The sequence below is a fragment of the Canis lupus genome, chromosome 17, assembly GCF_003254725.2.
Source record: "Canis lupus dingo isolate Sandy chromosome 17, ASM325472v2, whole genome shotgun sequence".
Lineage (NCBI taxonomy): Eukaryota > Metazoa > Chordata > Mammalia > Carnivora > Canidae > Canis > Canis lupus.
In genome coordinates this window covers 18339498-18353470 of record NC_064259.1, presented here as the reverse complement: position 1 = coordinate 18353470, position 13973 = coordinate 18339498, and the positions used below count along the sequence as shown (strand labels likewise).

The 13973-nt window shown below is 36.7% G+C and overlaps 1 protein-coding gene across 3 annotated transcripts in view; it reads left to right on the top strand.

The window, feature by feature from the left end:
* The window catches only part of ATAD2B (ATPase family AAA domain containing 2B), a 158627-nt gene that overhangs the window by 127092 nt on the left and 17562 nt on the right, over window positions 1-13973 (top strand). For all 3 annotated transcript variants that reach the window (XM_049095411.1, XM_025454544.3, XM_025454543.3), the window contains one exon: window positions 1585-1744. In XM_049095411.1, the coding sequence (XP_048951368.1) occupies window positions 1585-1744 (160 nt within the window). The remainder of the gene's footprint in view (window positions 1-1584; window positions 1745-13973) is intronic.

Below are 13973 nucleotides of genomic sequence, written 5' to 3'. Positions count from 1 at the left end.
TTCTTACTTTCTCTTTTATTCTTATGTTCTTCTGTTACTTGTTCTTTGTTCTTGAAGCTGAAAATGTAGAGGTCTCTGTGAAACATGAGGGAAAGACAACATTAAAAATTTTTTAAAAAGATTTTATTTATTTAAGAGCATGAGTGGGGTGTAGGGGTGGGGGGAAGGGGCAAAGGGAGAGGGAGAAATAGACTTCCTGCTGAGTAGGGAGCCAGATGTGGGGCACATCCCAGGACCCCAAAATCATGATCCTAGCAGAAGGCAGATGCTTAACTAACTGAGCCACCCATTTGCCCCACAAGATAACAACCTAAAACATAAAAATTTATATTCAGATAATGAATTTGAAATGTCTAAAAACTATGGAATTCCAAAGCTGGCTTCAGAGAAAACAGAAGTTTAGGAAATAAACATTAAGTTTAAAATTAAGTATTGGGGCAAAAATTTTATGATCTTTAGTAATATAAGTTTTTAAAGTGCTTTGCAGTTAATAAACATTTTCCACATGTACACAGAGGCATGGCAAATACGAGAGCCAAGAATCCAACTGATATCTTCTGAGCTATTGTTTATCAGTATATCTCTGCTACCTCCCCTATAAGGAGATTTTCAGCTCCTAGAAATAAAAGAATAAATTATAACATGCCCATAAAATTTAAAAACGTATAAAATACGTGTGTGTATTTGCAATGGAAAAAAGTAACCTTCAGTTTCATAGAGCAGGAATTATCCTAGCCCTAGAATTTGGTCCTGGACTAATTAGATGTTTCTAAGATTGCTTTTATATCTGACCTGATTATTTGGTTTGAGATTTGCATTGAGGGAAGCAATAGATAGGTTGATAGAGCTTTCTTAGTGGACAAATGATATAAAACATTGGGCAAAAAAAACCAAAAAAACAAAACAAAAGGGCAAATCCTGACTTACTAGCCCTTATTTTGGGTTGTCTCCCAGGAAATCGGCCCATAGAGCATGTTTACTTGTGAATGTGTTTATAATTAAGGAAGTCCAAGCAAATCTTTTACTAGTCATGAAGGCAATACTTATTTTTGTTATATAATTGACTCAAACTGTTTGTAATGACTCCAAAGGAGCAGAAAACACTTTCCATGAAATGATTCACCCTGGAAAAAGAAAGAAATCTTTTGTTGTTATTTAAAGATATTAAAGAGATTTACCAGAGAACTTTAATTATATGAAAAATCTATGTTTCTTAATTTCCTTCAAAAAAATTTTTTAAAGTAATATTTATTGATACTTATTGGGTGCTTTTACCAATACATTCTCTTCTCAGGTATATCCAAAGGACTGGGGGGAGAAAAGCTGACATAATTGGTTTTATATTTCAAAATCAGAAACATTTCAGAGTTAATTTAGATATGACTTGAAACTGAAGCTTTTCATGGAAAGTATGACTTCAAAGTAGTAACTTTAGCAGCATAAATTGCTCTACAATTTTATCCTCACTTATCATTCTTAAAATATCTGGGTTTAATTATTAAATAACTATATGGTTTTATTTTGTGTTTTTATGAGTAGATCATAGGAAATAGAAGTAATTTTCATTAAAATATTTTCTTTTAGGTTTCAGATTATCTTGAAGTAATCAAGGAACCAATGGATTTATCAACAGTAATAACTAAAATTGATAAGCATAATTACCTGACTGCTAAGGATTTTCTGAAAGATATTGACCTCATCTGTAGCAATGCTCTAGAGTATAATCCAGATAAGGATCCAGGAGGTAAGGATGCTCTGGGGAAGGTTCACTTTGGTGATCAATGAGAAGATAGTGGAAAGTTTAAATACTAAAGCATGCCCATATTTCAGGTAGATAAATTAGTATTTTATTTTATTTTATTTATTTTATTTATTTTATTCCTGAGAGAGAAAGAGAGAGAGAGAGAGAGAGAGAGAGAGAGGCCTAGACACAGGCAGAGGGAGAAGCAGGCTCCATGCAGTGAGCCCGATGCAGAACTCGATCCCAAGTCTCTAGGATCAGGCCCTGGGCTGAAGGCGGCGCTAAACCAGGGGTGCCCAGATAAATTAGTTTTTTTTTTTTAAACATTTTTTAAAATTTATTTATGATAGTCATACAGAGAGAGAGAGAGGCAGAGACACAACAGGCAGAGGGAGAAGCAGGCTCCATGCACCGGGAGCCCGATGTGGGATTCGATCCCGGGTCTCCAGGATTGCGCCCTGGGCCAAAGGCAGGCGCCAAACCGCTGCGCCACCCAGGGATCCCCATAAATTAGTTTTAATGACATATTATTGTATTTAGAAACTTCTTGATCAGGAACTCCTAATATACTTAAATGTTAAATATAATTATTAAAATAATTTATTAATTTATGAAATTAAATAATGGATTTAAATAAGGATTTTATATTTTAGGTATTCTGTTCAGGGTTTAGTTTCTTCATTTATATTTTACTTTTTCTACTTAGATTCTTATTTAGGTAGGATGGAAAACTGAGTAATTGAGAATTTAATGTAAAATTCATTTATTTGGTCAAGATCACCAGCACTGATAAACACTGGGAATTCCAGATTGGTGGGAACTTATTATAGAGTAAGTTTACATGTAAAAGACCCTTTTAAGTAGATAGTACATATTCTGTAGATTGTGGTTATTTTTAATGCAATTTTATTGTTTTGTTCCTAACCCAATCCTGTACTTAAATCTGTAGTCCCTGCTCTTTGAGTGCCCTCCATGGAGGACCGGTAGGAACATATCTGTAGTTAAACAAGATGAATTGATTGATTCGTTGTAACAAGGAAGAATATGTATCACGTGGAACCATATAGGATTTGAGCTTGTGCTAAGGATTTCGGAGAGGATTTAAGAAAGTAGGACATTGTAGTAGATTGGATGCTCTTAGAAGTGGGGGGTGATTTTGAGATTAGATATTTTAAGAACCTGGAAGGCAAGAAGGGAGCAAAGCTAAAACTGGGATGGGTAAAGAAGAAGCAGTCATCCATTTTATCCGAGATAGGATTTTACATGCTTGTTTTTGTGGCTCGGACAATATTCATGCTTTTGTCTTTGTTCAGATATTGGGGGGCTCTTATTTTTATTTTGATTCGCCGTGGTCACGGAGTGGCCTTTTCTGATGTTGTGTTCTGTAAAAATTGTTTATGTTTAATATGAGTACACCAAGGTCTAGCTGATAGTGCCAGGCCATTTTCCAGCTAACAGGGGCTGTTACTCTCTTTCTCACTCTGCTGAGGATTCTGTTTCTTCAACAGGTGATAGACAAGTAAGATGCTTTTTACTTCTTAAACATTGATTTAAGTTTCACTTATCTCAAGGTAGTTAGAATACAGTTTTCTGCTTTTTTCCTGTGTTTATGGGTAGTGGTTCTTAGGCCACTTGTTAGAATGACCCCAATCTCGCACTTTCACATGAAATTGGGAGTTTTTCATCTAAATTTAGATCACCGCACATCAGATATCCTAATTCCAAGTTTACAGGCAGAATAACATTTTACATAGCTGTTCTTAAGCTTTGTATTAGGACATTTGCCTCTTGTTAGTTTTTGTTTCTTTTATTTTGACTTTTTATTATATATGTTGTGTAGAAACATTTCTAAAGACTAAAAGAAGATAATTAAGTAACTCCATTACCTTGTGTTGTTTCTCACACACGGGAATGTATTGTACATGGAATACCTACATGCATAATATTTTTACTAAAATGAGAACACAATTTTTGTGAATTTTGTCATTCATGGATTATTTTGTGAAAAGTATATGAGTTAATATATTCCTATGACATTATTTTAATCACGTAGATGTACTATTATAGCTAATACCCCATTGGACATACTAGATTTTTTAGTTTTTCCCTCTATTATAATATTGATGAATAACTTTGTAGTATACATTTTATGTACATCCTTAACTATTTCTTTAGAATGATTTTCTTAAAGTGAAATTTCTGAATCAAGGAATATATCTTTCTCTATATATCTTCTAAGGCTTTTAATCTATACAGTTAAATTTTTCTCGCATTTTTGTTTTCTTTTGTCAGCACCATCAAGGCCACTGTTAGCCAATATAACAGTTTTGTGTGAGTGAGCGAATCTCCTTTGTATAGATGGCCTCCAGCAACAGGACACAGTTTGGGTAGTGAAGAATGGGCTGGATGTCAGCTTCATTTGATTTCCTTGCTGGGGCCCTTGAGTAGGGTACAGTCTGCACAGGTGTTTAGAGTGGCCTTGACCAAAGTATGAGAGTACTTATACTCTGTTATAGTGTTCAAGACACAGGGGTTGCTGAAACTGTACTAGGTAATAAGAGTTTGGGCTTTGGATTTATACCTAAGCGTTAGTACCAGTTCTGCTATTTTCTAGTTCATTAATGTGATCAAGTTTAGTCCTCTAAATTTTAGTATTCTTATCTGCAAAATAGAGATAATTATAGTATTCTTCTCATTGGGGTGGTTGTATGGGTTAAATGAGAAATTGTATTATGTTAAATATTACAGAACCACCATTTTCATATGGCTCAACCTAAATATGTTAAGCCCTTATCATAGTGTCTGAGACACGGTAAGTGTTCTGTAGAGGTTAGCAGTCCACATTTTAATTTTTGTTATCATTATTACTTAAATTGTGCTTAAAATTTTTTTTTTTTAATAAAGTGGTTGCTTAGTGGGTACCTATGTATTTAATTCCCTGGACCACATTTAAAATTTAATACTATTTTGGAAAAAGTCTAGGGACGGATAGTGAAAAATAAATTTGAATGTTTAGAGAAAGCCAATTGAGAGGGTCAATTCAGATTTTTCCCCCTATGTTACTTAATTATAACCACATTGAAAAATATTACTTTAAAGAAAGAAGCAGTGGTTTCTGGTGCATAATAAGCTTTTCCTATCCATTGCAGTTGTATAACAGAGAATATGGCTCTTAGAGTTGACATGATACACTTAAAATTTTCTTTCTTCACTATTTTAGATGCAAAAAAGTGTGATATAATTTAAAGGCATGATTTTGGCTCTGTTCAGATTATTTCATATCTTTGAGTTAAGAGGCTTGTTTTTTCCTTAGCAGAACCACTTGTTATGTATTAGGAAAACAACCTCAGGGTCTATTGTGTAGCAAGTAGAAATTACAGGAGTGTTGTATTACTTTTACAAGCTCCCATGAGTATTTGGAGCTTACAGTGTTCTGTTTTGCAGAACCCTTGGCCATTTGGGAAAAAAATCTAGCATACACATAGAAGACAAAAGCCAGTATTTTGAAAGCTATACATGTTGCCTAAATGTTTACCCAGATTATCTCTCATGAGGATGATGTGGACAGAAATTAAATGTTAGCCAGAAGAATTTTAACCTGTAGTTCTAAATGTAACTAGTATCAAATGTTTGACCCTAATTATTTATTATCTTAAAGATATATAAACATATATATATATATATATATATATTTAACCATTCCCCATTCTTTATCTTGCAGTACATCACATTCTCTAGGCCTCAGTTTCACCCCTAGAATGAGTCTAGCCCTCATTCACATACATACTATTAATGAGCTCATTTTGCTGAAAGTTCAGCCCTAATCTTGTAGTCTTCTCAAAATCTTCTCTTTTGCACTAGTTTGCTTGGGAATAAAGCTTACAGCTTCACCCTAGCCTTTGGAGCCCTCTGCAGGCTGTGCTTCAGCCAAACTCATTAATATTTTCTGTTAGTATTTATGAGTACCATGTACTAGTTACTGAGCCTGGGTGCTTAGAATACAAAAGTGACTGTGACAGTCCTTGCCTCTTGCGGCAGAGATACTCAGATGTAATGTATGTTTAACGATTACTGTGTGGCAGACATCATGCTATGTGTTACGGTATTAGTTTGCTAGAACTTTCATAACAAAATGATATAGACTAAAAGAACAGAAATTAATTTTCTTAGAGTTCTGGAAGCTGTGAGTCCATAATGAAAGTGTCAGTAGATTTGGTTTCTCTTTAGTATTCCTTTTGGCTTACAGATGGCTGCCTTCTTGCTGTGACCTCATATGCTCATTTCTCTGTATGCACACACCCCTTGTGTGTCTTTGCCAATTTTCCTCTTACAAGGACATAGATCCAATTAGGACCTACTCATACAACCTCATTTTATCTTAGTTACTTCTTTAAGAGCTCTATTTTTATTTAATTTTTTTAAGATTTATTTATTTATTTGTGTGAGAGAGAGCAACCACAAACGGGGAGAGGCAGAGGGAGAGAAATCCTCAAGCAGATTTTTCCCCCACCTGCCAAGTGTGGAGGCCAATGCAGGGCTCATGACCTGAGCCAAAATCAAGAGTTGGATGCCTAACCGACTGAGTCACTTGGGTGCCTCTGCAGTTGTAATAGATTATTAAGGTAGAGCATAGAGGTGGCAGTTACGAATTTTGTCTTGAAGTGACGACAGATGATTATAGTGCAGTTTTATAAGGTCTTTGTTAGAAATATGTACACATTGTGAGTGGAGCACAGAGGAAAAGACACTACCTAGAAATGGATAAGATTAGGAAAGGCATTCATTCCACGCTGACAGAAGTAGTGTACAAAATTATAAAAAGAGGGAATGTGCTGGAGAATAGAGCAGAACAGTGGTGGGAAATGAATCTGTTTTCTCTCTCTTTTTTTTAAAGATTTTATTTATTCATGAGAGACACACAGAGAGAAAGAGGCAGAGACACAGGCAGAGGGAGAAGCAGGCTCCATGCAGGGAGCCCGACTTGGGACTTGATCTTGAAACTTGATCCGGGGACTCCAGGATCACACCCTGGGCTGAAGGCGGTGCTAAACCGCTGAGCCACCTAGGCTGTCCATGAATCTGTTCTCTTAACCACCACGTCTCCATTTACTGAGCATCCATGTGTGGAATATTCTGATATGCATAAATCATGGTCTATGCTGGAAATGTATAGCTCTGGTCTGGAAGATGCCTAAAGCCCACTTAGTAGAGAGTCCTACAGATAAATGTCCTAGAAAGTCCCTATCTTCTTTTGATCCTGAATAAGGACTTCAGAGTTACTTTTCTAAATGATAAGGAACGATTGGATGGTTTTGAGACAGAAAGTGATACAGTTTGATTTGCATTTAAGAGTATAGTATTGCAGGCAGTGTCAGTTTTGGGGTAGAGGTCAGGAGAGTAGCAGAGATGGAGGTTAGAAGACCAATTAAAATTCAGTTGCAGTGGCGGCAGAGATTGGACGTAAAGGGCCTAGTGACCAATCGATTAGATGTAACTGACAGAAATCTAGAATGACTCCTGAGTTTGTGGTCTGAGCATGGTTAAGTAATATGAGAAGGAAACCAATAGAGGAACAGGTTTATGGGCAGTATGCTAAGCTTAATTTTGGACATATTAGTAAGAGCTAACCTTTGGTGCACTCCCAGATAAAATGCAGATATTACAGAGTAGTAGTTATATATATGGTTCTGGACATTGGGAGATATTTGGGCAAGAAACATTGTTGGAGTCATCAGTGTATAGGAGTGAATGAGATCACATAGGTGGTATATAGAATGAGAAGAGAGAGAAGCCCACGAGGAATCCTCCCTTATGAGATTTAGGTCCCAGTTCTCAGTTTAGCTCCAATCTTAACTGTTGGAATGAATTTATGGTACCTTTGTTAAATGTATTGCCCCTACTGGGAGTGTGTACCACTTTTATTGAGGTGTAAGTTACATAGAATATGTTGTTTTTAAAACTACATTTATCTTTTGAAATCCCACTCACCCTTCAAGGAATATTAAATGCTACATTCATGAAAGTTTTTTTGGATGTCCTTTCAGTTATAAGTAATCCCTTCATCTTGGAATCAACACTATGTAACTTTCCTGTGATACTTTTTATCTACCCCACCACCACCTGCCTCCTTGAGCTGAAATAGTTACTTGTTACTCCTTATCCCTTGTTTTAGACCCTAAGCTGATTGGGAACAGGATCTGTATAAGTGTATGTATGGAGCATGTTCTTAATAAATGTGGCCAGTGAGTAAATTTCATCAGTTGTTCTCTTGTTGAACACTAACTGAAGGAGTTTCAGATTAGATAGAAATTATAAAATGGAGACAATTTAGATATGAGCCAGTAAATACATAAAATTTCTTATTTATGAAATAATTTGGGATAAAACATCATCCTATAAAATTAGTTTTTCTTAAAATATTAATTTTCCTTAATAACTTTACTGAAAAAAACAGCTAATATACTTCTCTTCATCAAAGTACAAAAGTAACATTGACACATTGATAATAGTTGTTACTTTTATAAAAGTAGTGATTGTTTTTAAAAATTTTATTTAAATTCAACTAAATAACATATGGTATATTATTAGTTTCAGAGGTAGAGTTCAGTGATTCATCAGTCTTACATAACACCCAGTGCTCATTCCATCATATGGATTGTCTATCACCCAGTTACCCCATCCTCCTTGCCTACCTCCCCTCCAACAACCCTCAGTTTGTTTCCTATGGTTAAGAGTCTGTTATGGTTTGTCTCCCCCTCTGATTTTGTCTTATGTTATTTTTCCCTCCTTTGCCTATGATCCTGTTTTGTTTTTTAAATTCCACATATGAGTGAGATCATATGATAATGCCTTTCTCTGATTGACTTATTTTGCTTAGCATAATACCCTTTAGTTCCATTTGCTGCAAATGGCAAGACTTCATGTTTTTGATGGCTGAGTGTGTGTGTGTGTGTGTGTGTGTGTGTGTGTGTGTGTGTGTGTGTATACACACACCACATCTTTATCCATTGGTTGATGGACATCTGGGCTCTTTCCATATGTTGGCTATTGTGGACATTGCTTCTATAATCAATGGGGTGCAGGTGCCTCTTCCAATCACTGTATCTTTTGGATAAACACCTAGTCGTGCAGTTTCTAGGTCGTAAGGTAGCTCTAATTTTAAATTCTTGAGGAACCTCCATATTGTTTTCCAGAGTGGCTGCACCAGCTTGCATTCCCATCAACACTGTGTGAGGGTTCCCGTTTCTCTGCATTGTTGCCAATATCTGTTGTTTCCTAACTTGTTAATTTTAGCCATTCTGACCGATGTGAGGTGGTATCTCATTGTGGTTGAGATTTCCCTGATGCTGAGTGATGTTGAGCATTTTTTCATGTGTCTGTTGGCCATTCGCATGTCTTCTCTGGAGAAGTGGCTTTTCATGTCTTCTGGCCATTTCTTGACTGGATTATTTGTTTTTCGGATGTTGAGAAAAGTAGTGATTCTATTAATTTTATAGATTCTCCTCAATTTGCCCTAATAATAGTTTTTATTATTGGGGCTCAGAGGTTATGTAATTTGTGCAAACCCACAAATGTTATATGGCACAACTGAATGGATTGGATTCTGTCCTCAAAGCTAGTGTGTGTGGTTTTTTGCTGTGCTTATGTTATTTTCAAATTACATGGATTTTGAGAATCTTAAGATCATAAAGTATGAGACTAAAGAACTGGTAAACATATACCTTATATTTTATTTATTTTTAAACTTTTGGTGGTCAGTAAAGCAAAGTTTATTGAGTGATAGTACAAAAGCTACTGAAGAGGGAGAGAGGGGACTCGAGAGAGTTGCCCTGTAGCTTATATCTTAAAGCACTGTTTAAAGTAAGGATTTTAAGACTGATGTCCATGAGAGAGTCTCTGAACAATAACATCCCAAATTGTATACATGTGTGATTTTTCATTTTTATCACATGCTTATAAGGATCTAAGATGACCCCCCTACCTCTTGAAAAAGATGAAGTTTGAAGACATCACATCTCTTCTACTTTTAATGTTCTATAAACTTATGATTTGTTGCTGTGTATAAAAAAACATAGATGCAATTCTAACCTAACAATGATTAAAAATAATTATAATGGTAAGCACATGAAAAATACTGTTTCCTTATCAAGTGCAGATGCTCTTCAGAATAAATTCATTATCCTTCAGATCAATGGGAAATTTTTATCGATTTCTTTTTCTTTTCTTTTCTTTTCTTTTCTTTTCTTTTCTTTTCTTTTCTTTTCTTTTCTTTCTTTTCTTTCTTTCTTTTCTCTTCTCTTCTCTTCTCTTCTCTTCTCTTCTCTTCTCTTCTCTTCTCTTTTCTTTTCTTTTCTTCCCTCCCTCCCTCCCTCCCTCCCTCCCTCCCTCCCTCCCTCCCTTCCTTCCTTCCTTCCTTCCTTCCTTCCTTCCTTCCTTCCTTCCTTCCTTCCTTCCTTCCTTCCTTCCTTCCTTCCTTCCTTCCCCATTTAATTGGGGATGGAATGTGAGCAGGAAGCATACATTTAAAAAGAAAGACTATTGAGTTATTTTAGAGTGATAATTTGCCAGATACATGGCTTTAGATTTAATCTTGCCTCTTAGCTTTTTCAAGCTGAGGTAGAAAGCCAGTGGCATGTGCACCACAAATATTATATTATCAGCTTGAAAGTACAGCTACTTCTAAGGATGTTCATTGTAGGTTTTTATGTGTAATAGGTAAAATTTGAAGCAACTTAAGACTTAAAACAATAGAACAATAATTTTGAAAAATTAAGGTACATCCTCCTTTGGATTTTCATTATTTTTATAATCATTCATTCATTCATTCATTCATTCATTCATGAGAGACAGAGAAAGAGAGGCAGAGACACAGGCAGAGGGAGAAGCAGCCTCCATGCAGGGAGCCTGACATGGGACTTGATTCCAGGACCCTGGGATCACGCTCTGAGCCAAAGGCAGACCTTCAACCGCTGAGCCACCCAGGTGTCCCCTACTTTGGATTTTTAAATAGCCATTATAGTTTGGTTCTCAAAGGATGTTTGAAAGTTATCAGGAGACTTCTGATTTTGGCTGTGATGGAGTAAAAGGGACCGAATTTATCCTCCTACCTGAAACAATGAAAAAAACTGAACAAAATGTATGAAAAAACAATTTTGAAGACACCGGATATCAGGAAACAAAGGCTAGTATTCCCCAAAAGATGAGAAACTACAGGTTGAGCCCTAGTTGCGTCGAGAGTTTCCAGACTATGGTATAGGAAGGAAAAACCCAGGCAGAGGAAGTCTACCTGAATTACAGAGACAGCTGGAAATGTAAGGAGGGCAAAGTAGGTAGAGTTCTCAGGGCAGAAAGAAAGCAAGCTGTACAGAGAGAACACTCTGGAAATCTGCAGCGGATCTCTTCCAGTCTTGAGCTGATCACTGATTGGTGTATACATATGAGGAAACTATCTCAGACCAGAGAAAGGAAATATTCCTTGAAGCTCATAGGGGACTAGCAATAGTGCAGCAAATATTTAGAGCTAATACCAACAGAGAGAAAATAGGATCATAAATAAGTACACATCCAGAAGAAGTAAGAAAAAAAGGAAAAGGGAGCAAGTGGAAAATAAATAGCAACTTTACTAATAATCACATAAATCACATTGAAAATAAATGGTCTATTTTGGTGTAGTCTCAGTAGCTTATTTTTGCTGTTGTTTCCTTTGCCTGTGGAGACATATCTAGAAAAATGTTGCTAAGGCTGATGTTAGGGAATTTACTGTCCTTGTTCTGTTCTACGAATTTTATGGTTTCAGGTCTTACACTTAAGTCTTTAATCCATTTTGAGTTTATTTTTGTGTATGATGTAAGAAAGTGGTCCAATTTCATTCTTGTGCATGTAGCTGTCCAGTTTTCCCAACACTGTTTGTTAAAGAGACTGCGTTTTCCCCATGTATATTCTTGTCTCTTTTGTCATAGATGAATTGACCATATAAGTGTGGGTTATATTTCTGTGCTTTCTATCCTGTACTGTTGAACTCTGTGTCTGTTTTTGTGCCAGTGCCATACTGTTTCAGTTCTTACAGCTTTGTATTACATCTTGAAATCTGGAATTGTGATTTCAGACAAACCTCCAGCTTTGTTTTCCTTTCTCAAAGACTGCTTAGCTACTTGGGGTCTTTTGTGGTTCCATACACATTTTAGGATTACTTGTTCTAGTTTTGTGAAAAATGTTTTTGGTATTTTGATAGAGATTGTGTTGAATCTGCAGATTGCCTTGAATAGTGTAGACATTTTATTTTATTTTATTTTTAATTTTTATTTATTTATGATAGTCCCACACACACAGAGAGAGAGAGAGGCAGAGACACAGGCAGAGGGAGAAGCAGGCTCCATGCCCTGGGAGCCTGACATGGGACTCAATCCCGGGTCTCCAGGATTGCGCCCTGGGTCAAAGGCAGGCGCCAAACCGCTGCGCCACCCAGGGATTCCCTAGTGTAGACATTTTAGCAATATTCTTCCAATCCATGAACATGGAATATCTTTCCATCTATGTATATCATCCTCAGTTTCTTTCATCAGTGTTTTATATTTTCCAAAGCACAGGTGTTTCACTTCTTTGGTTAAGTTTATTCCTAAGTATTTTATTCTTTTTGGTGTGATCAAAATGTATACTTTTTTTGTTTTAAGATTTTATTTATTTGACAGAACACAAGTAGGGGGAGGAGCAGGCAGAGGGAGAGGGAGAGGGAGAAGCAACTCCCTGCTGAGAAGGGATCCCGATGCAGGGCTTGATCTCAGGACTCTGAAATCATGACCTGAGCTGAAGACAGATTCTTAGCTGACTGAGCCACCCAGGTGCCCCCAAAATGTATACTTTAAATATATGCAATTTAATATATCTCTTCTGTACTGTAATAGATCTTTTTTTTTTTTTTAAGACTTAGGAAAGTACAGGATGTTAAATAATAAATTCGGATTGCACAGTTGTGGCTTTTGGGTCATAGATTCTTGAGATCTGTATTCATTTATTTCCATATATTCATGATATCTCTTTGGATATTTTTTACACATCGAAATAAACTCTAAACTTTAATTTTTGACTTTTTTCCTCTTCTATTTATTCTCTCATTATTTGCATATTTGAAAGTATTACTTCCATTTTCCCATTTTTCATGCAAGAAGCTAGACCATGATCCTTGATACATACCTCATCCCATACTTCATCATCAAGTTGTGTCCTTGAGAACGTATTTAAAATCCATAATCTTCTCCTTTTCACCACCCCCACCCTCATTCAATTTGTTCTTCTCTCTCACTAAAAAAAGAGGCTTCTGATTATGTTACCTGTTTTTGTTTTTGTTTTTGTTTTTTTTTATTCATGATAGTCACAGAGAGAGAGAGAGGCAGAGACACAGACAGAGGGAGAAGCAGGCTCCATGCACCGGGAGCCTGACGTGGGACTCGATCCCGGGTCTCCAGGATTGCGCCCTGGGCCAAAGGCAGACGCCAAACCGCTGCGCCACCCAGGGATCCCCAGATTATGTTACCTGTTTTTATTCGTGACCCCTCCAATAGTTTCCAGATAATGGCTGGAGATGACTTTTTTTTTTTTTTAAGATTTTATTTCTTTGAGAGAGAGAGGGAGAGGGGTAGAGCAGAGGGAGGGGGACAAGCAGATTCTCCACTGGGCATGGAGCCCAGTGTGGAGCTCAATCCTGTGACTGTGAGATCATGACCAGAGCCGAAATCAAGACTTGGTTGCTTTACTGACAGTGCTACCCAGGTGTCCCTAGAGATGATCTTTTGAAGATGTTTGTTTATTTATTTATTTTTTAAAAAATATTTTATTTATTTATTCATGAGAGAAAGAGGCAGAGACATAGGCAGAGGGAGAAGCAGGCTCCATGCAGGGAACTGGACGTGGGACTCGATCCCGGGTTTCCAGGATCATGCCCCGGACTAAAGGTGGCACTAAACTACTGAGCCACCGAACTGCCCGAAGATGGTCATTTAAATCATGTTACTTCTCTGTTCTGATCTTTTCAATGACTTTTCATTGCTCTTAGTATAAGGCCTGAATCCTTTAAATACAATCAGATTCCCATTTATCTCTTGTTTATTGTATTCTAACCACAGATTTTATTTATTTGTTTTAGAGAGAAAAGGAGGGTGAGCAGAGGGAGAGGGACTTCCTACTCAGACTCCTTGCTGAGTGCAAGCCCATTGTGGGGCTTGATCTCAGGACCCTG